The sequence below is a fragment of the Pseudophryne corroboree genome, chromosome 7, assembly GCF_028390025.1.
Source record: "Pseudophryne corroboree isolate aPseCor3 chromosome 7, aPseCor3.hap2, whole genome shotgun sequence".
Classification (NCBI taxonomy): Eukaryota; Metazoa; Chordata; class Amphibia; order Anura; family Myobatrachidae; genus Pseudophryne; species Pseudophryne corroboree.
Genome location: NC_086450.1, coordinates 506335776 through 506358544, shown reverse-complemented (window position 1 = coordinate 506358544; position 22769 = coordinate 506335776). Strand labels below are relative to the sequence as shown.

Genomic DNA, 22769 nt, shown 5'->3' with positions numbered 1-22769 from the left:
TACCATGTGGCATAATATGTACTGGCAGCCCTTCAGTGTGACATAATGTGAACTAAGGCACTACTATGGTTCAGAAAATAAACTGGGGCACTTTAATGTGGTATAAAATTAACAACTGCCACAGAGAGGTGTCTCTCTTGAAGCACTGGGACTGGACCCCATCAAAATGTTGCTATAGGGCCCAAAAAAGTTCTGGCTATGCCCCTGGAGCTAAACCTTTTTATTACGTATTGCATTTGTTATGTTAGCATGTATACTGGATAGGCTGTTTTTTAACCCTCCTCATCTCCTATTCTTTCTCGGTTTCTCCTTATGATTGCTTACTCTGTTTTCTTACTTGACGTTAGACTTGATGTGTATGTTAATAGAACATTCACCTCACTCACAATGTCATTCAATGTTCATAACGAAAGTATTTGTTACTATATTACCTTTTTCTTTTTCTATATAGTTCCCAAGAACTATAAGGAATATATTATTGTCACAAATCACCTTTAACCCCTAAAACCTCCTTTCTCTGTTATGTATAAGTTGACTATGGGTCCTATAGAGGCATCCGTAGCATCTTCAACAAAAGATACTTGGTCTCGGAGACCCCACTTCCAGACTCTGAGACCATTGTTTCCTAGTTCTCATTTCCTACTCAATATTTTTGCGGTAGATTAATCACTTTCCTTTCTCATCTTTCTCCAATTTTTCCTTCTTTCTCTTCTTCGCCTCTTCCTCTCTTCTTGCCCATCCCTCTTTCATCTCGATGGGAGAGTACGGTATCTTTTCATTGTCTCCAACACATTTTTCACTTTTTCTATGGCTAAGCTAAAGCTGTTAAAGGCCTTAACATTCCTGAAAAACATTCACGTTTGCTGCACACTTTACATACTGTATGGACAACATAGCTATACTGTAGCGTTTCTGCAGGAGACACACTTCAAAAAGGGATATGCCCCATGTCTGATTTCCCAGTACTATCTGACAGGTTTTTAAAATAATTTTACAGGTGCCAAGGCCAGGGGGGCCCTATTTTGTTTTCTAACCATCTGCATACTGTATGTCCGACATACAAAAAATCCCAATCGCTGATGGTAGAGGCCTGCTAGTAAAGGCAACTATCGCCTCACAGCGATATACCTTTGTTAACTTGTGTATACCCAACCAGGGTCAGACCTGTTTCTTTCACATGGCCTTAGAATAAATAGAATCCCACACTGAGGGGAGGTTGATAGTGGGGGGAGATTTCAATTGGGCCTTGGAACTACTCTTAGATACTTCTACGGGAATCTTGCAATCTTCATTTACGGAGACGAGCAGGTTTAGGAAAATCCTAAATTAATTCCAACTGGTCATTCTTGGAGTTTATTGCATCCCGCAGAGAGGGACTACACGTTCTTTTCCCCTCCACACAACACGTATTCTCATATAGATTATTTTTGTGTGGGACATTCCTGTCTAGATGCAATGCTGGAAGCAACAATTGGTCAGATTACTGGTTGGGACCATGCTCCTATCACTCTAACTTTACTAGTTACTTCGATGAGGCCTCTGAGGCCTTGGCAGTGGCATCGGAGACTAAAGGAACAACTTCTTATGGACCCTCATTGTAAAGCCCAGCTTCTGGGATTTATAGATGAATATGTTACCTCCAATGTGACTGATGATGTTTCCCCGATGACAATTTGGGAAGCTCATAAGTGTAAAAAATGGTTCCCGTATAGTACCGGAGCCAAGAGAAAAAAGAAAGACTATGTGTCTTTTCTGGGGCACACTTTTATTGAAAATGGAATGATGTGTTCTGTTTAAGATATAACTTTTATTATCAACCTTCTTAAAATAATAGCTATGAGGCAAACAGAGAAAAAAGAGAAATTCTAACAATTAAAGATAACATTATTAATCCAAATACACATCACATGATGTAATTTCAGTTTGGCGTAATGGCTCTATGAACGAAAATATGTATGTGTCTCCAATAATGAAATTGTGTAAATCTTATCTGTTTGTATAGAGTCTTCTTCCTGAAATTATAACAGTATAACATATAGTGAGAATATACCAGGAAGAAAAATCTACAGTAGGATATGTACCAGGGTCCACCCAAATTCCTGACTGAATCAGGATTTACAAAAAGAAGGGGAAAGATAGAAGATTGTGATTCCAAGTCCTGTGTCCTGGGTTTGGATAAAAATACCTGCAGTACCCGGTATTCCCTGGTGGTCTCCCAACCAGGTACTGACCTGGCCCACAGTGCTTGGCTTCCAAGATCAGACGAGGTTGGGCATACTCAGTATGGTTTGACCGCAGGTAGATATATCACACCTGATGACACCAGGAACTTTGTATCCTAGACTCTGAGAGAATTCCCAAAAGTTTTCTTGTAGAAATCCAAAGTCTCTTGTGATGTTATAAATGTTCCTGAATCTAGAAAAACAGTGATGTATGGTATTCTCTGATAGTCTCCCAGACCTGAAACTAATGAGGTCTACTTGGTCTCGGCTTCAAAGAAGATCTGTTGACCACCAGTGAATACCGGGTACTGCAGGTATTTTTATCCAAACCCAGGACACAGGACTTGGAATCACAATCTTCTATCTTTCCCCTTCTTTTTGTAAATCCTGATTCAGTCAGGAATCAGGGTGGAGCCTGGTACATATCATACTGTAGATTTTTCTTCCTGGTATATTCTCACTATATGTTATACTGTTATAATTTCAGGAAGAAGACTCTATACAAACAGATAAGATTTACACAATTTCATTATTGGAGACACATACATATTTTTGTTCATAGAGCCATTACGCCAAACTGAAATTACATCATGTGATGTGAATTTGGATTAATAATGTTATCTTTAATTGTTAGAATTTCTCTTTTTTCTCTTTTTGCCTCATAGCTATTATTTTAAGAAGGTTGATAATAAAAGTTATATCTTAAACAGAACACATCATTCCATTTTCAATAAAAGTGTGCCCCAGAAAAGACACATAGTCTTTCTTTTTTCTCTTGGCTCCGGTACTATACGGGAACCATTTTTTACCATTAGTTTACTGAACTATTTCTGGGAGCACCACCAACCCAGCGCCTAATATCAATTATTTGTTTTGTACATTGGCCAGATGTTGGTTTATACTAGAGCTATTGCTTTAATGATATTATCCTAAAATATCAAACACTTAGATTGAGTGATCCTGTGCAGACTCTACCAATCCTTTTTCTCTCTCCAGGCTCATAAGTGTGTCATTTGGGGGCATTGCATCCAGCTGGGAACTTGTCTCAAGAAGCAGAAAATGGAATGCAGGGAGGCCCTTTTGTCTAAAATAAAATCGCTGGAGTTAGCACATAAAAGCTCTGGGGATTCAGATGTCTTTTTACAACTTCAGGCCGCCAGAACCTCTCTGAATTCCTTGCTTACTGCGGGGGCGAAGAGGGCATTTAGGCGCTGTGACAGGACAGTTCCGTACAAAAGCACTTGCCGCTTTCGCGTCCCATCTCCTGCGCACAGAATGGAGGGTCAAGTCACACGAGGCCTGACCACATAGGGGATTCCCGCTTACTATCAGTAACCGCCTGTTACTGACTCCACCCACTGCGTTGTGGGCGGGTTTATGCTGCCACCACCAAACTCCTAACCAGCCGTGGCGTTTGGAACCACGGTTCTGCTCTGTATGTGCCGACGCACTGCCTTACCACACCTGTGTGGTGTTGACGGATCCCCCACTAGCCACTTGCTAGGCCTCCAGCGGTAGCTGGCGGAAGGCGGAACTTGGAGACGTTAGGTGCTTCCCTGGACAGCCGGAGGACGGGGCTATGTTTGGCATAACCCTGTAGGTCACAAGATGAAGCAATCTTCTTGAGGCAATGATGTTTATTTGCTCAATAATAACCTTTAAAAAGGCTCCTCCCTATTGCTAGGGGCAACAGCCATACAACAAGATGTTTCAGCAGAATAAGATGGTACAACTACAAATCTGGAGGCACGCAGTACCACAGGGGGGTAAGCCCTCCCTGTCTTCTCCAACCAATCAGGTTATTTTACAAAATACCAATAAATAAATTACATTTCAAAAGGAGATAAGTGCAATAAAACAATATCCTCCTTCCTGTCACCGGGACAACGTTTCGTATCAGATTAACATTCACTATTGATAAATGTATCACATAGCTTCAAAATACAAATGTTTCTCTCTCATTCACATCTCCAGGCAAACCCAGTGTTTGAGATTACAACAGGAAAGGCTACAATACAAACAAACAGTCTTCCTTCCTGCATCTGCCATTCAGGGTTCATATATCAATTAAATCAGGTACATGAAACAGGTTCCAAGCCCATAGACCCCGTGATTAGCATCTTTACACATCAAAATGTTTTGTCATTCACACCTCTCTGCTAGGACAGGGCCATTTGTCCACAAACGTAAATGCATTTTAAAACCAACACAGCTGACACATTCCTTCTAAGTGCTGGCATTTGCATGCAATGTAAATGTGCAATCCTACAACTGTGCCTATTGCATTAAATATAACATTGGTGAAAACACAGTAGTAAATATATTTTTAAATACCCGGTGCCTAGCACCCACACTACATTTAAAGATGGCGCTTAGCACCAGTGCACAGTTTAAAAGTGGCGCCAAGCACCCATTGTCCTTGAATATGGCGCAGGTCACTGAGGGTTAACCCCTTCAGTGCCACGCCGCCATTGTCCACATGGGCTGGGGTTCTCGCCGGCCACAGGCGCTGTAGGTATACTTATTTCCTATGGGGCAATAAGCCTGGGAAGATGCTGGCAAGGGCCTTCCGTGCACAAAGGTCTCTGACTTATGTTCAGAAAATGAAAGATGCCACGGGACTCTTATGTGCTACGGATGAGGAAATTGCCACCATCTTTCATGATTATTATTAGAAATTATATAATCTCACCCAGTCCCGCACGTAACTCGATCAGATCGACTCATAAAATGGAAATTCAGCAATTTTTAGATAACATTGAGTTTCCGTCTCTTCCTGAGACAATGACACCATCAAGACATCTCCTAATGAAAAAAGCCCAGGATCTGATGGCTTCCCAATAGCCTTTTATAAATCCTTTCAAGACAAGTTACTCCCATTGCTATTGCACACACATTACTGTAACCCCTAAAGAGGGGAAGGATCCATGTTTGGCGACTAGCTATAGGCCCATCTCTTTACTCCACGTTGACATTAAGTTGTACGCAAAATTGATGGCTAGTCGTCTAAAACCGTTACTCCCTTCCATCATCCATTCTGACCAAGTAGGTTTTTTATCCCTAGAGTGAGGCTGGGGACAACACGATTAAGGTAATAGATTTGATCTCCCATGTGACCACCAATAATATTCCCTTGATTATTCTGTCAACCAATGAAAAGAGTTTGACAGAATTGACTAGGACTTTATAAAGGGGGTTCTCCGAAAACTGGGTCTGGGAAGCTCCTTTCTCCATAAGATACTCGCTCTATATAGCGCTCCATCAGCACAGGTAAGGATTAATGGTATCCTGTCTAAGGAGATCCCTATTTCCAACGGGACCAGACAGGGTTGCCCTATCTCACCTCTGATTTCCGTGCTTTGTATGGAGGCTTTGGTGAGAGCAATTAGGGCAAATATTTCAGGGGTAAAACTAGGAATGCAGGAATATAAATTGAGCCTCCTCGCAGATGACCTTCTGGCGGCCATCACTAACCCGCTGATATCTTTTCCAAGTTTAATGGGGGAACTGACCCTATTTCATAACCTATCTACATTTAAAATAAATTACACTAAGTCTGTGGCCTTAAATGTCACCGCCTCGGGTGAGTCAGTTGAGTCTCTTACCGCCTAATGGAGCTCATCCCATTTACAATAACTAGGGGTCCAGATCCCAAACAAACTTGATAAAGTATTTGCAATAAACTTTGCCCCCATGATTAAGAAGATAAAGATGGACCTTTCTTGCTGGCTCCCACAGAAAATGTTGTGGTTGGGGCGTATTAATGTTATTAAAATGAATGTTCTCCCTAGACTTCTCTATCTATTCCAAACAATTCCAATACATCTCTCCCCACATTTTCTTTCCCTATTACATAATACTTTGCATGACTGTGTGTGTGTGGGGGGAAACCAAGATTTAAACACCAAATTATTTATAGACGTAAATCTCAGGGAGGTAGATAATTACCAATGGTCTCCGCTTATTATTAAGCATCTCTGGTGAGCAGGATCCTAGAATGGACAAGGGACTCCAGAGACAAACAATGGGTGTCATTAGAATAATGCTCCACCTCCTCTTCTCTAAACTACATACATACATCATAGGTCATGCATGCTCTGTTGCCGTCCTGCAAGTCCACCTGCCAGCCAGCTTGCCTGCATACCTGTCCATCAGCCAGTCAGCACGCCCCCATACGCTGCTCAATGCTCTGTCTGGTGACTGTACAACCCTAGCTGATGAGGGACAGGAACAAAAACGAGCTCCCACTACAGAGAATAGGTAGGGGCCAATGTGTGTTATTTTATTTTTTATGTGGGGGGAGAATGTGATAGTTATTTTTTTTCTGAAGGGAGCAATGTGATTGTTGTTTTCTGTGGGGACCAATATGCCTGTCAATGTAATTGTTTAAGTACAGTATGGGGAGCTATGTGATTGTTTTTTTTTTCTGTGTGGGCCAGTCAATGTAATGTTTGTTCCTGTGGGGGCCAATGGTGTGCCTTGGCAAATATAAAAACTTTTTAGTTTCTGCAAGTTGAAAAAGGTTGAAAACCACTGCTCTAGCCCGACCTATCAAGACCAATGGGATAAAGACTTTTCACGTAAGGGAATTGAGATAAATTGGAATAAAACTTACCAAGCAACTAGTGCGTGCTCATCTAGTATGACTGTAGTGGAGACCCAATATATACTTCTCTCTAGGTGGTACCGATGACCAACTGTTGTTCATAGGTTTTGCCCCAGTGTGTCTCCTTTATACTGGAGATGTAATAAGGAACAAGGGTCATTGATACATATCTAGTGGGACTGCTCAGGGCTCCTCCCCTTTTGAATGGAATAAAGAGGTTGGCTGCAGAGGTTGGCTGCAGTTGGGCTTCGCTATTCCTTTGGGCCCAGACTTCTAGTTGCTGTCCCATTCTGATATACCTATCTCAAAACATAAAAAGTCTTTAATGCAGCCGGAGCGGTAATAACAGTCTGCTGGCACTCCTCCTCTCCGCCTACCCTATGGGATTGGTGTCACTGTCAACGCATAGACTTCTATATGGCTATGGACGACATATATTACTCTACTCCAAAGAAACATAGTACATAAGTTGCTATTTGGTACAGATGGATGGAGTTCAGGTTGTCTCCCTCAAGAAGGCCTTGGTACCTGTGTCCTCCTCCCAACTCGTTTTTTTTTAGTCGTATAATAGTCTTGGGAGACATAGTAGGATGTATCTCTGGTCGGATTTATACCCTTCTTTCTTTTACTTTACCCCTTGCTTCATTCCTTTTCCCTATCTCTTTTTACTCTGTGCTCTTTTACTTCTCTTCTCTTTCCTATGGAACAATATTTTGTTAGATGCCTTTTGCCATATAGTCTTACTATCAATTATTATCAAGGCATAAGTTTGTTTCATAAACAGGAACATGTATGATACAATTTTTTCTCCCTTGTGGATATTCTCCAAAGTTTTTCTGTATCATCATACTGTACATGTTTTATAATGATTCTTTTTGTTCTGTGGCGAAAATTGAAAATAAAGAATTTATTTAAAAAAAGTACAGCAAAGTATTGCAATTAGTCTCATGTGCATATAAGTATAAAAAAAAATAAGAAAACCTTTAAGAATGCATATGGTCATGGTTTAGTATAACTCACTAGACTGTGATTTCAGTAACTTTACAGCAAAAATAACTGAAATACTTAACTTTTCCATTTGAGCTCTTTGTCCCATACCATACAATGTACAACCAGTGGCAAATTACCCTGGAACACAACTTTGATTATTTCTTATGTAGTGTGGTTATTTCATTCCAAAGCTGGTAAGATTTACATATGAAATAATTTTTTACATGAGAAAAAAAAAATTCAGGTTATCGTACAGAAATAAAATTGTTTAATTTTTTTTACCTTGCACTTCAAATAAAATCTCCTTCTCCACACGGTCTGGAGTATAATTAACCACACATCTGTAGCGCCCCTTATCAGAGAGCACAACATTGGACAGATATAACGAGGCATTTCCTTTTCTTACTGCTTCTGTACTGAGTGAAGCCCTCGGATTATGAGTGATATATTTGATGTCATGTGTCAGGACCACCTTTCCCTGGAAATACCACAATATGGCCAGGATATTGGGCTCTATCACCCCTTTATCCACAGAGAAGGTGCAGGTGAGAACCACATTGGATCCAACAAGTGCTCGTTGAGGAGACGGAGCAAAGACTTCTAGAGCTGCAACTGTGAGATATAATGACATGAATTCATGATATAAATATTACTATCCAAAAACAGATTACAGAAACACTACAGGTGCTAAATGTGGTACATTGCTGACTATGGGGTTGCATTTAGGGTTTAGGAGCTGGCACTTAACTAGTTAACTTTTTCTTCTAGTATAAAACTCCTCTACTAAAACCGTTCCTCAGTTTTAACTTAAAAAGCCCCAAGGACAGATTGAAGAAGAACAAAGACATAAATCACACCATAATCAATCTCACCCATAACAATATAAGGGAGCAGTATAAATTAGAGAATATCGATATTACAATATTACGAGTTATAGTTCTCAGGTGATACTGGGTTAGTTAATTACATTCAAAAGAATCTTAGTACAGGATGTCCAATGTAAATGTACATTTGTGACCCTTGTTACAGTAGGTTCTCTTGATGTACTGGTCTGCCCACACAGAAATAGTGTATGAAGGTTCATTGGAATGGTAATGAACTGTGAAAGGCCAGAACAGATTCTCAATCTGACTGTACATTTAATTAGGATGAATTGGTTAGCAGGAAGAGCCACATTGTCTGACAGGACCTGTAGAGTGCAAGTTCTTCTTTCTTTACATCTAAAGGAAGCAACCCAGTGGAGGTAATTAGGCCACATATGTATCATACTTACCTACTCTCCCGGATTCTGCGGGAGACACCCGGTTTCTCGTGAAGTCCCCCGCAGCCCCGGAAAAGTGGGCACCCTTCCCGCATTCTTCCCACTTCCTAGTGAAGTGGGCAGAATAGGGAGAATAATACGTCAAAATTGCGGACTCTGTGGAGGTGGCAGAGCCTAATGACGCTAATCGCGTAATTTCATCACCACCTCTATGCAAATTATACTCAATTGCGGACTTTTCCTGGGATGGGTGGGGCCTAATGACGCAATTTAGCTCGGCCCCAACCGCATCACCGCCCACCTGCTTCTCCTCTCCAGGCATCTCCCGGAGAGGAGATAAGGAATGTCAGCAAGTATGATGTGTATTGAGACACCCACATTGTTCACTACATAAGAGTAAGTGCACATCACATTGGATATGGTTTATGAAGTGAAATTTATATTTTCATAATCACGAAGAACGTTCAATTTTCCATAAAGACATATCTGGTCTATTCGCAGGTGGCATACAAGTTGCATATCTCTAAGAAGCTCATTTCCAAGATATGAAGTATTTGACCATTCCCACCTCACCATGTATCATATTTAGTGTCATTTGGCAGCTAAAACAGCAGAGAGTAATATGGGCACCTTATAGTCCAGATCATCATATCACAGGGGAAGTTGTGCCCAATTATGTGAAATGGAGTAAACGGTTATATGCCCAAATTGGGGGTCAACAGTCTCAATTATCTATCCAGCAAATCCGCAGGGATTTATGTGACCTCACCCCTGGTGTGATACTTTACTGATAAAAGGTATGTCCTATAGTTCTGTGTTCAGCTTGGGAGATCAATGACGCATTGAAGTTTAAACCCCGCGTTTCTTCCACTCTCCCTGGGACTGATTAGCTGGTTGTTAATCCGTAACTTTGTTCTGTTTTTATTTTGATTGCTTGGCAGTATGTGCTGTGTAACCACTCCTTGTTAGCATTCTTTTCTAAATAAGTATGGTATCTTTACTTAAATAAAGCTTTCTCTTACGTCCTAGAGGATGCTGGGGTCCATTTTAGTACCATGAGGAATTGAGAGCTGTGTACAACAGCCTTCATCAAGCGGCACACCTTCTTCAAGGTCGTCCCATACAGATCCAGTCAGACAATGTAATAGTAGTAGCTTACATAAACCATCAGGGCGGAACAAAAAGCAGAGCGGCAATGGCAGAGGTGACAAAAATTCTCCTCTGGGCAGAAAGACATGCAAAAGCTCTGTCGGCAATTTTCATTCCGGGAGTGGACATCTGGGAAGCAGACTTCCTCAGCAGACACGATCTCCATCCAGGAGAATGGGGCCTCCACTCAGAAGTCTTTGCAGAGGTAGCAGGTCGTTGGGGCGTTCCTCAAGTAGACATGATGGCATCACGTCTCAACAAGAAGCTTCAGAAATATTGTTCCAGGTTGAGAGACCCACAAGCAATAGCAGTAGATGCACTGGTGACCCAGTGGGTGTTTCAGTCGGTGTATCTGTTCCCTCCACTTCCACTAATACCAAAAGTTCTCAAGATCATCAGAAGAACAAGGGTTCGAGCAATTCTCATTGCTCCAGACTGGCCAAGGAGGGCTTGGTATCTAGATCTTCAGGAGTTACTACTGGAAGATCCTCGGCCTCTTCCTCTTCGTGAGGACCTGCTTCAGCAGGGGCCGTTAGTTTATCAAGACTTACCGTGGCTACGTTTGACGGAATGGCTGTTGAGCGCCAGATCCTAGCCCGTAAGGGTATTCCCAATGAAGTCTTTCCCACTCTTATTCTGGCTAGTAAAGTGTAACGTCTAAACATTACGATCGTATTTGGAGAAAATATGTATCTTGGTGTGAATCCAAGAAGTCTCCTGCGGTGGAGTTTCAATTAGAACATCTCCTATTTCTACAGGTGGGTGTGGATGCTGGCTTGAGATTAGGGTCTGTCAAGGTCCAAATTTCGGCCTTGTCCATTTTCTTTCAGAAACAGTTGGCTTCCCTTCCTGATGTCCAGACGTTCGTGAAATGGGTTCTGCACATTCAACCTCTCTTTGTGCCTGCTGCAGCGCCATGGGATCTTAATGTGGTGCTGCAGTTCCTTAAATCGGACTGGTTTGAGCCTCTGCAAGAGGTGGAGTTGAAGTTTCTCACTTGGAAAGTCATCATGCTGTTGGCCTTGGCCTCAGTCAGACGAGTGTCTGAATTAGGGGCTCTGTCACACAACAGTACTTATTTGATTTTTCATGAAGATAGAGGTGAACTGCGGACGCGTCAGCATTTTCTTCCAAAGGTTGTGTCTTCTTTCCTTATTAACCAACCTGTGGTTGTGCCAGTGGCTTCTGACACCTCATCCTTTTCAAAGTCCTTGGATGTCGTTAGAGCATTGAGGAGTTATGTTGCAAGAACGTCTCGGATAAGGAAAACAGAATCTTTGTTTGTCCTCTATGACCCCAACAAGATTGGGGGTCCTGCTTCTAAGCAGACTATTGTGCGCTGGATCAGAGGTACCATTCAGCACGCTTATTCCACGGCAGGATTGCCGTTACCGAGTTCGGTAAAGGCCCACTCTACAAGGAAAGTGGGTTCTTCCTGGGCGGCTGCTCGGGGTGTCTCGGCGTTGCAAATTTCCTGAGCAGCTACTTGGTCAGGGGCAAACACGTTTGCTAAGTTCTACAGGTTTGACACCTTGGCTGCTGACGACCTTCAGTTTGGGCACTCAGTTCTACAGGAACATTATCACTTTCCCACCCGTACTGGGAGCTTTGGTACATCCCCATGGTACTAAAATGGACCCCAGCATCCTCTAGGATGTAAGAGAAAATAGGATTTTAATTACCTACCGGTAAATCCTTTTCTCGTAGTCCGTAGAGGATGCTGGGCGCGCTCCTGGTGCTCATTTTTCCTGCAGAATTACGTTTTGTCTTTTTACACAGATTCTCATGTGTTAAGATGTTCACAGCTGTTGCTGTTGCGTTATGCATGCATGTTGGCATGGGTTATATTGAAGGCCATGTTAGGCGGCATGTTTTGTATGTTGTGAGCTGGTGTGAATCTCGCCACTAGTTTAATGTAAATTCTTCTCTCTAAGTTGTCCGTCTCCTCGGGCACAGTTCCTATACTGAGGTCTGGAGGAGGGGCATAGAGGGAGGAGCCAGTTCACACTGTTGAAAAGTCTTAAAGTGCCGAAGGCTCCTGCGGAACCGTCTATACCCCATGGTACTAAAATGGACCCCGGCATCCTCTACGGACTACGAGAAAAGGATTTACCAGTAGGTAATTAAAATCCTATTTTTCTATGTTTAGTTCATTGATATGCTCCCAGAATCCAATCCTTTGAAAAGTTTTTTGAGACAGCTTGCATATGCTGAGCCTGTGATATTGGGGATAAATTGCCGAAGTAGGCAGCTATTCAGCAGACCGCGTGGCAGTGGCTGTCTGGTTACTGCCGAGCCTAGGTGTAATGGTTATATAAAGGTGTTGTAAGGACCTTTGACCAGGGCTGCCAAGAGAAATTCTGGGCCCCGGTACAACAACTTCCTGAGCCCCCCTGCCCCCACTGGAGGGAGTGTGACCACAGCATGCTGAAGGGCATGGCCACTCCTCTTTGGGGGCGTTTCTAGCACATCAGAAGCACCCACTCACAGGAGCATGGCATGCCTCCCAGCCAGGGCAGTAGAGAGCCTGGCTAGTCCCAGGTACTTTTCAGGGGGCATGGCCTAATCAAAGGAGACGTGGACCTGGGCCCCACTGGGCCCCTCTATCAGACCTGGGCCCAGGTAATTTGTACCCTCTCCTCCCCTCTCTCGACGCCACTGCCTGTGACCCCCTATTTAATGTTATCATGGGTGGTGGCAGCCGAGTGTGTTGAATTACTGTGCTCTGACCAATAGTTAGATTGCAGGCCCCGTCCAAACAGTCAGGGATAAAGTGAGGTCCCTCACACTCACCATCATTTGCTTTTGGCGATGCCTACATAGGGCACTTTCGGAAATTTTTCCAAGGACACTTTATATTCCCAATCGACCCCTGTTATATAGCATGTTATCATAACTAGGATTTTCGTCACCAGGGGCAAGGTGGTAATTTGCCCCCCCCCCCCCAAAAAAATAAATAAATAAATAAATAAATAAAAATACAAAATAAATATACAAATAAAAAACTGGAAACAAACAAACCCTGGACTAAAATAATCGTATTATCGATAAAAAAAAAAAAAGAGAGGATAGTATTGGACAATATTCCCCTAGGTGCCCCAAACGCCCTAAGCGTCACATGCCCCCCTCCCCAGCAGCGTGTTCCACTACATGCCCCCCGTGTGTCCCCATACATTGCACATTATCACTGCACTACATTCCCATATCCACTGTACTACATCCGCTACACGCTAAACTGCATCACTACACTACAGCATGTCTTCTCAATGGTGTGTAGGCGGCAGCTTGTTATCGGTTGGTGCTGGTCAGGCAGCCGGGATCATAGCCTGCTTAAAAACACAGCACCAACAGCTCACCTCTATAGCTTGTACAGTTCATTGCATGCTAGTCGCAGCACTGCACGGCAAAGAAGAGAGTTTAAGACAGTAGCCGGCATAGGAGAGATCCCAGGTACTGGAGCTCACCCGCACAGCGTCCGAGCCAGCTGCGGGCAGACAGGTGGCTCAGAGACACTGCCTGGGAGCCGTCTGCTGTCTTACTGAAGCAGCACAGCACTGCTGGTTAAAAAGAAAAAACAAAAGAACCCTGTTCCTCTGTAACTCCTCGGCGCCCCCTCAAATCCTGCACCCGGGACACATGCCCCCTTAGCCCCCCCTAGTTGCGGCACTGTGTTATGTGTGTTTATATGTAAAGAGGACATAGGATCAACCATACTTACCTACTTATTGGCTGCTCTCTACGGGAGAGAGCAGCCATGTCGGCTCGGCAGGGGGGCGGGCAGCGATGTGAGAGTGGAGGGGGCGGGCCGGGCACGTGGCGGAGGTGGGCCGGGGGCGTGGCGGAGGTGGGGCGGGGGCGTGGCCATGGGGGTTGTGCCGTGTAAGCCCCGCCCCCGCTGTGTAATGCCACTATTACAGGCATTATACAGCAGGGGGAGTGGCTATGATGACGCGATTCAACAAGAATCGCGTCATCGCCTGCCCGGACCGCCCATTTTACTCGCTAAGTGGGCGGCCGGGCAGGGGGGGGGGACCCCTGTAATCGGGAGACTTGCCTCCTCTTCCGGGGGACCGGGAGGGTCACCCGATTTTCGGGAGCCTCCCGGCCATTCCGGGAGAGTAGGCAAGTCTGGGATCAACTGCTTATCAACTTAACACTGTCAGTGTCTTCAGTGTTAACAGTATAAAGACTATAGGGCGTTGTTCTGTTTGTTTTTTCACTGAATTCTGAAAGTGAAAGTAAGATAGCTGGAAAGTATTATGCAGGATACAGCATGAGGCCCAATGCGGGGAGAAGTCACACAATAGTATAGGAGCTGTCTTAGCCAAATGTGACCACAATGGGTTATATACTGTATACACACATGGCATACCCTCCAACATCATTAAAGAAGAAACTGGTGCAAATCCAAAAAAGGGACATGGCCATGGGTAAAGAGGGCGTGGCCACTCAGCGCTACCATAGGAAGCAATAGGACAGGGGAGACTCTGAAAATTGGTACATAGCCCTATTTGGCAGGTACATACCATAAAAAACGGTACTGTACTGGTCAAAAGCGCTTGCCTCAAAAAAAGTCCCTGTTTTGGGCACTGTCCTGCTGTGCTACCTGCAGGCTGCAATGTTCCATGGTGGGGTGGATTTGGGATGCTCCCTGTCAGGGGTGGCCAGACTTTTGGAGTTGGTGATCTACTTTGAAAGCTGAAAAGCTTTCGTGATCTACTTAGGTGGGACAAAAACATGCGCCACAGATGCATGCCCACAAAGGGGGCAAGGCATAACAAAAAGGAGGTGTGAACTCCTCGCTGCACAGTGTGTAGGGAACTGTCTCACCCGAAATCACAAATTGGCCCCACACAAGTAAAAACCTCATACATTTGCCCCCACACAGTAGTAAAAACTCATTGGCCCCCACACACAGGAGTAAAAATACACTGACCCCCACACAGTAGTAAAAATAAATTGCCCCCACACAGTATTAAAATTGCCCCATTCAAGTAAAAAAAAATATTGTCTCCCACAAAAAAATAAAACATATATTAAATTGACTTAGATCTCGCTCCTCCTCCCACCCCCTTCCCCATATAACACTTAAATAACACTGCCAAACACCAGTACCGTAACTATGTGTATGCCAGGTGTGCCTGGCACACAGTGCAGTCGCCCTGAGGGCTCAACGGCCCCCATTCCCTAAAGTCAGCGGCTTGTAACGAGTCAAGTTGACTCATTACAAGCCGCCTGTGCGGGAGGAGGAGAGGGAGCAGCGGAGAAGGAGGAGGAGGGAGGGGGAGGGAGGGGGAGGAGGGAGCCGCAGTAGCGCTATATAATTGGTGGCAGCTCCGCTGCAGCAGTCCCTCTCCTTCCGCATTTGCTGGCCGGCGCTGCTGTGAATGCTGGGATGCGCTTCGCCTAGTCGCGCCACGAGTTCTCGTTTGCAATGAAGCCGCCTCAGATGAGCGCGGCTCCATCTGTACCCTGTACTTCTCCTACATTGTCTTGCACGGTAAGTCACTGTTTTCTAGTCTTGCTCATTTGTTTATGTACTCTGTAATTGGGCGCTGCAGAACCCTTGTGGCGCCATATAAATAAAGGATAATAATAATACTGAAAGTCTCACAGCTGTGTCCTTCAAGACAACATTCTACAGCTCATGTCTGATATACAGCACAGTACGTCATTACAGTTATACAGCAACTAGATAATGCAGGGAACAGTCTATATCCGTGCTATCTCAGTGCTTCTAATGTGCTAGTGGAAACAAACTATAATACTGACAACTATTACACACATGAGAAGAAGAGACTGTAACAGAAGTGACACTTACACGTGTGATGCAGCAGCGGCAGCAGAGGCAGCAGCCATCCCAGCCCAGACATGATAAATGCAGAGTTCTGTCTCCATGCACTTCACCCTGATTCTCCAACTCACCTGCACAGAGAAGAACTCCCTGCCTCCAGGGACTGGTCACATGACTCCAGTGGTAATATCCATTTATTATAGCCATTTGCTCCTTTGAACTGTGGATTTCCTGGTTGATAAGATTACTTACAGCTGAAACAGTGCAACCTGGGATTTGTAGTTGTACAGTAGCGGGCAAATAGTTATCTTTTTAAACATTTGCCAAAAATGGCAAAAACACTGTTCAATTTATCATTAACCCTTTCATGTATGAATTAATGATAATCTAGTGCAAGATTTAAAAAAAAATTCTAGTCTTCATGGCATATGAAAAACAGTAATTTTTTAACACATTGGTCAGGATGTACTAAAGGGAATATGCGGTAAAACCCCCATTTTCAGGGGTTTTCGCCACCAAGGCCTATGGGTTTCTTTCGCACCTGCAGCCGAGCGTGGCACCCGATGCTGAACGCCGCACCCACCAATCTGCACCGCCGCAACCCCCCACCTCCTTCCGGCTGCAGGGGGGAGAAGGAGGAGCCCAGGGACTCCCAGCAAATGTTACCTCCTGGGGCTGGGAGGTGATGGACCCATCAGAGACCCCCCGCAATCCTTCTCACAGGTATCATGGGGGGGTCTCTGTCACAGCATTGCGATGTTAATTGCAAATGTTAGTACGGCTATGTATTTTAATACATCCTGCCCTGAAACTAAAGAAGTTATACACATGTCCACATGAGTGGACAACATGCATCTCCAACATAAAACATCGCCTATTGTTATAGAACGGTATTATGACTGTGGAAGTTTTTTATTTATTTAATTTTGCAAAAAGTAAGATAAAATACAAAAACAAATGTCTGGTATGGTTCCAATCTGTTCTTCTTAAATGTTGCTTACTGTATTTGTCTCTTGAAACAAAAAAATCCTCCACGTTCAAAACAATTAATTTGTTATGCCTATATATATTCACCCAGAAACAAAATATGTCCTTCATATTTATAATATATTTTCATTTACTTCTGAGTTTGTTTCATACATAGAAAGTTAGCCTTTTTCATGAACTGAATTTGAGTGATTTCAACACTTAGGGGAGATTCACTAAGCCTTGATTCACTAAGCCTTGAAGAGTGATAGATAAAGTAAAGTACCAGCCAATCCACTCCTAACAGCCATGTTACAGGCTGTGTTTGAAAAATGACAGGAGCTGATAGGTTGGTACTTTATCTCTCTCCATTTTATCTCGCTCCAAGACTTAAGGCCCTTGGCGATTTTGAGCTCAAAGTAGCTAACTTTTGGCGTTTTGAGCTACTTTGAGCTCAAACTCGGCCAGGGTGTATGGGCGGGGCGATGAGCGCTGATGCACGCTCTTGCATCATCGCTGGCCGCCACCATCCATTGGGCTGTTTGAACAGCCGAGTGAAGCACTTTCCACAGTCTCCTACTGTGGAAAGTGCTTCACCACCCCCCTCCCCCGTGGACATCGCTGGGCACAGGGAAAATAGCCAAGTGTGTATGCACCTTTACTACATCTGCCCTTTTGTATGAAAGTTGGAGAAGCACCCTGGACACAAAGGGGTAAATTTACTAAGATGAGAGTTCTATTTTAGATGGGACGTTGCCCATAGCAACCAATCGGATTCCAGGTATTATCTTCTAGAAGGTGCTAGATAAATGAGAAGTACAATCTGATTGGTTGCTATAGGCACCTTAAATAGAACTCCCATCTTAATAAATTTACCCCAAAGGCTCAAGACACTGCATGCAGATGTACTTAGTGTTATGGGAACAAGCTGCACTGTGGCACCTGTTAGCATATTTTGCATCCAAAAACTTTGGCCAGTGATTTCCCAAACTGATCCTGATTTCAGGGGCTGCCTTTGACATGGCCCTGTGATTCAACAGATGTGGTGTATCACTTGATTTTCCTCTTCGACATTGCTTCATAGAGCCAGCATTGATTAATGCTTAAGCAGTGGATGCTTTGATAGCCAACTGATTCTTGTAATTGAATCCTGACATTCGATACAGCAGCCGTGTGTTACAAAAGTCACGTCAAGAAAGTGAAAGAAGATCCGAATGTACCATATTCCATTTTTTTGCATCTATGTATGTACATGGCCACACATTGATCCATAAGGTACAGTCCCCCCATGTCAATGTTATATCACTCTGTGCCTAACCCTGTTGCTAGATGCTCGTGATGTCTGAAGAAAATAACAATACTAATAAACATAGTAACATAGTAACATAGTAACTAAGGTTGAAAAAAGACAATTGTCCATCGAGTTCAACCTATTTGTGGTCTCCTATGCAGTCTTATTGTAGGACTAGATATTTTTATGTTAGGACTAGTTATATTAACTATAATGCGTGCCTACGCACCATAACCCTGAATATCTTTATCCAATAGGAATTTATCTAACCCATTCTTAAAGGTGTTGACTGAGTCCGCAGTTACTACTCTCTCAGGCATCTAAAGCATCTGCCACTGCTACAAGAACTGCTGCTACTAATGATAATTTGAAATAATATACAATTTAAATAAGTTAAGATAACATATAACGATATTGTGTGTGTATATATATATATATATATATATATATATATATATATTGACAGAGACAGCATAATGCTAAAGCAGCTATTTTGTATAATGGCAGCCATTCTAGATGTATTTCAAGCTATTTTTTATAGGTTTATAAGCAATGCTGACATTTATATGATATATGCATTAGACCCTTAGCCCTAGCAACCTGTATAAGAAATATGCACTCCAACATATTGCTAATGGTCAAGGATCAGCTCAGATGCATTTAGGGGTTATTAATCCTACCTACCCCTTTAAGAGTTTATTAAGTGAATTTTTGTACTTGCATAAACAAAACTTATTGATAAGAAGCAGTAGCTTGTTAAAAAAGATAATTTTTAAGAGCAAGCAACTCCCTATTAGCTCGTTAGGCTAATAAGCCTAAAAGAATTCACACCTGCAGATTAAAGGAGTTTTTTGGCAAGATTCCCAGATATTGGCAATACGCCCAGAAAAATAACCTTAAAGCATTTTAAAAGAATTTGAACAGTTTTAAATATAAAATCATCTTTATAACTGTTGCAAGCTTTGTATTTAATAACTAAAAGCATGTATAATGCTATATACTAAGTTTCAACCCAACAAGCTATATTTTGGTATTGATTAGAATGTTCATTGCAATAGTCAATGAACATAGCCAGCTAGCATATGTCATTTCCTTAAATGAATTACATAAATATTTCTGTGAGAAACTATTTTGTTAAGAGCAATATGATTTCTCCAGCTGCAGTCACAAGGACATTTAGTTAACTCCCAGGCTAAGATAAAACTTTAATTGCGTGATGAGAACATTAAAGGAGTATGTTTTGGAATGTCCAGGTGGCAATGGAAAGAAGGCTTTCAAGATTAATGTCCAGATGGCGATAAGAAAAAGGCCTTCTCATTAAATTAATGAGCAAACAGTGATAAGAATATATTCAGAAATGCTATAATTGGTTTTAATTAAATGATTGTTTATCTTTGCACACGGTGTACTTTGATTGGCTAACACACTGCCATACCTTTTATTCCTTTGTTCATTTGTGTATAAATAAAGGCTCCTAGAGCAACGAGTCAGATCAGAAATTACCTGCTGAGCTTCTGCATATCTCCTGTGTGTTGTCTCATTATTTCTTAGCCGGCTGCTAAGTACAGAACAATTGACTGATGTTCAAGGGTATTGAACAGACAACCGAAGGATGTTGATATACGGAGTCTATCTCCAAAAGTTACAATGCGGCTCGTGACCCGGGATCACTAACGCTCCTGCCAGAAGATGACGATGTGGCTGATGCTCATATACAACCACTGACAAAACCCCAGGTGAGTAATCTAAAGATTGATTTTCAACTTGATTGCTCTCTCAGTGTTTGTATACTATCTACCAGTCTGTTCATCTGTGTGCAGGTAGTATACGTGATATAGAGCCTGTTTGTCTTTAAAAAAGTGCACAATTTGTTGTTTTTCTGTATTCTCTGATAAAGTACATACATAAATTTCAGTTTCAGTTTTTACATTTACAAAAAAAAGTTTTTCTCTTTCTCAAATGACATGTCAGTATTGTAAATGTTCATCATTATTATTATTATTATTATGGTATAATCTTAAACCTAAACCAGAATATTGTGAATTTAAGGGGATATTGCCACAAAGTGATTTCAGTTTTGTAGGGAACCACTGTCTAGATTGCTGTGCACACATTATAATATATAGTATATTGTAATTCAGACTTAAGGGTAAGATGGACTCAATAGAAAGGGAGTTCGGGTATCATTGCCCTAAGTGCATGCTGGAGTCAATAGAGAGGGGGCTCAGGTATGATTACCCAGGGTGTACGGGACACATCATTTTTCAAACTCAAGGGGACCGTATTCCAAGAATCATGGGGGGGTATTCCAAGAATACCAGGGGCAACAGAATACATGATATGGGGAGGAATGTATGAAGGACAAGGTACAGATTCCCAGAGTAATTTAACAATAATCATAGGGACACACCTCAGCAGTCCAGAAGAAGTAGTCTATTATACAGGGCTCACTTTTGGAGCATTGGTGATTGATTTTCCACCATCACAAGGAGGAACAGGCAATGCCACAACACCAGTCATCTGTCCACAGATGGATTTGAGAAACTCTTTGGCCACAAGGGTAGAGGGGTTTATTCAAAGTCACCTCCTGGACGATATATATATATATGTAGAGACATATATAAGAGACGTATGACTCAGTGGTTGAAGAAGTCTTTGTGGACTAGGTAAAGTGCAGTCAGCAACATCAAAGTTTTGTTGTGTCAGAGATTAAGCTCCAAATAGTTTGCTTCATTCGACCTTTTTATTGTTAGTTTGATTAACTTTCCCATAAAGGTATATCCCATATGAAGATAAACTTACTTTTGTTTTTGAGTACTATGCAGTGCAAGCAATGGTTGCAGCCCATAAGGATATCGCAAGGTAAACTGATCATTCACGCGGTGGGTGCACATGGGAGGACAACCAGGCCTCCCCTGGGGATTGTCAGTGATAGGGAGGGAAAAAAAGGCACTTAATGGTATTTTGCTGCCCCCTCGTTTATAAGCTGAAAGGTTTTAATGTGGCTCAGGAAAGAGTTAAAGGAACAGTATGTATAAATAATGCTTCTACGTGAAAAAGTATATTGTAATATGTACACACATACGGATGTTAAATGTTTATGACTGCAAATTATATTAATGGGTAATCACGCATACTTATGTAGATGTGTGTGTGTATATATATATATATATATATATATTCCCATAGATTGTTTTACATATAAGCAATGTGTATTTTAGTTTTGGTTTAAGGAAAAAAAATGTTCTCAGTTATCAGGTATTCACCAATATATATCAATATATATATATATATATATATATATATTGTATATATATTGGTTAGGATTTAAGAGTAAAACTCTGATCTTTCTGACACTTCTTATTATTAGTAACAGTGTAAGATTTCATCAGATAGGTTAGGATTTTATTTTGCAGATCCGTCAGTCACGTCATCTTTCCATCCTTCTTCTTCATCCAGGTCACAGCCAGATGATCAGGGAAATAACCGGAGATGTTACAGGTCAGTGACGCTTTCTTCTTATCTTCCAGCCTGAGAATTGTCATGTCTCCAACCTGTGGGCACCATGGCAGGTCTGCAAATACAGTGTAATTATATAGTCTGAATATTGTTAGCCAGATTGCAATTTATACCTACAGATATGTCCTTTCTTCCAGTTACATCAGTCACGCCATATACCCCCTTTTGGAACACTTTGTCCCGTACGTCTTGGCCGCACTGAGTGACTTTCTCACTCACATTGTACATCTTATTCACATAACAAAACACGAGTGCAATAGAACACCACTGCGATTCTACGTTCGGTGGATCAGTATGCTTTTTTTTTTTTTTTTTTGTACTTGCCAAAGGGATGCCTACTCACCTGTCATACTCCGGTATACTCCAGAGTTTTGTCTGTAAAAATGATTAGAATAATACAAAGAAGATATTTCTGATATATTCTTTGTATTTTTATACTTCATATAGTTAAAAATAGGATTTTGGTACTTACCAGGTAAATCCTTTTCTTTGAATCCATAGGGGGCACTGGAGTACTCTTGGGATATGGACGGCTTCCGTAGGAAACAGGGCACTGAATATTTAAATTTAGAACACTCTGCCCCTCCATATCCCCGAGTACCTCAGTGTTTTTTACTGAGCCGAACAGGAATTATAGAGAGATTGACAATGGAGTATTACATATAACATAACGGACAACAACGAAGTTGACACATAACGTTACTGACAACTAAACAGTTGACACCATAACCAGCACTTGATAATTTGAACCAGTCGGTGAGAGTGTGTTACCATAAGATCCCCTGAACTTACCACAAACCAGGTAAAACTGCTCTGGGTGGGCGTCCAGTGCCCCTTATGGATTCAAAGAAAAGGATTTACCTGGTAAGTACCAAAATCCTATTTTCTTTTTCATCCACTAGGGGTCACTGGAGTACTCTTGGGACGTACCAAAGCTTCCCCCGTGGGCGGGAGAGCTGTTTGGCACCTGT

The 22769-nt window shown here is 42.4% G+C and overlaps 1 protein-coding gene and 1 pseudogene across 1 annotated transcript in view; both read right to left on the bottom strand.

Moving 5' to 3' along the window:
* Positions 1 to 22026, bottom strand: part of LOC134944448 (uncharacterized) — a 252162-nt gene extending 230136 nt beyond the window's left edge. Inside the window, exons 1-4 of the mRNA XM_063933023.1 lie at positions 21916 to 22026; positions 21709 to 21833; positions 9092 to 9186; positions 8101 to 8430 (exon numbers count right to left, since the gene is read on the bottom strand). Of these exons, the coding sequence (XP_063789093.1) occupies positions 8101 to 8430; positions 9092 to 9186; positions 21709 to 21833; positions 21916 to 22026 (661 nt within the window). The remainder of the gene's footprint in view (positions 1 to 8100; positions 8431 to 9091; positions 9187 to 21708; positions 21834 to 21915) is intronic.
* Positions 2183 to 2300, bottom strand: LOC134945985 (5S ribosomal RNA; annotated as a pseudogene).
* Positions 22027 to 22769: the final 743 nt, after the last annotated feature.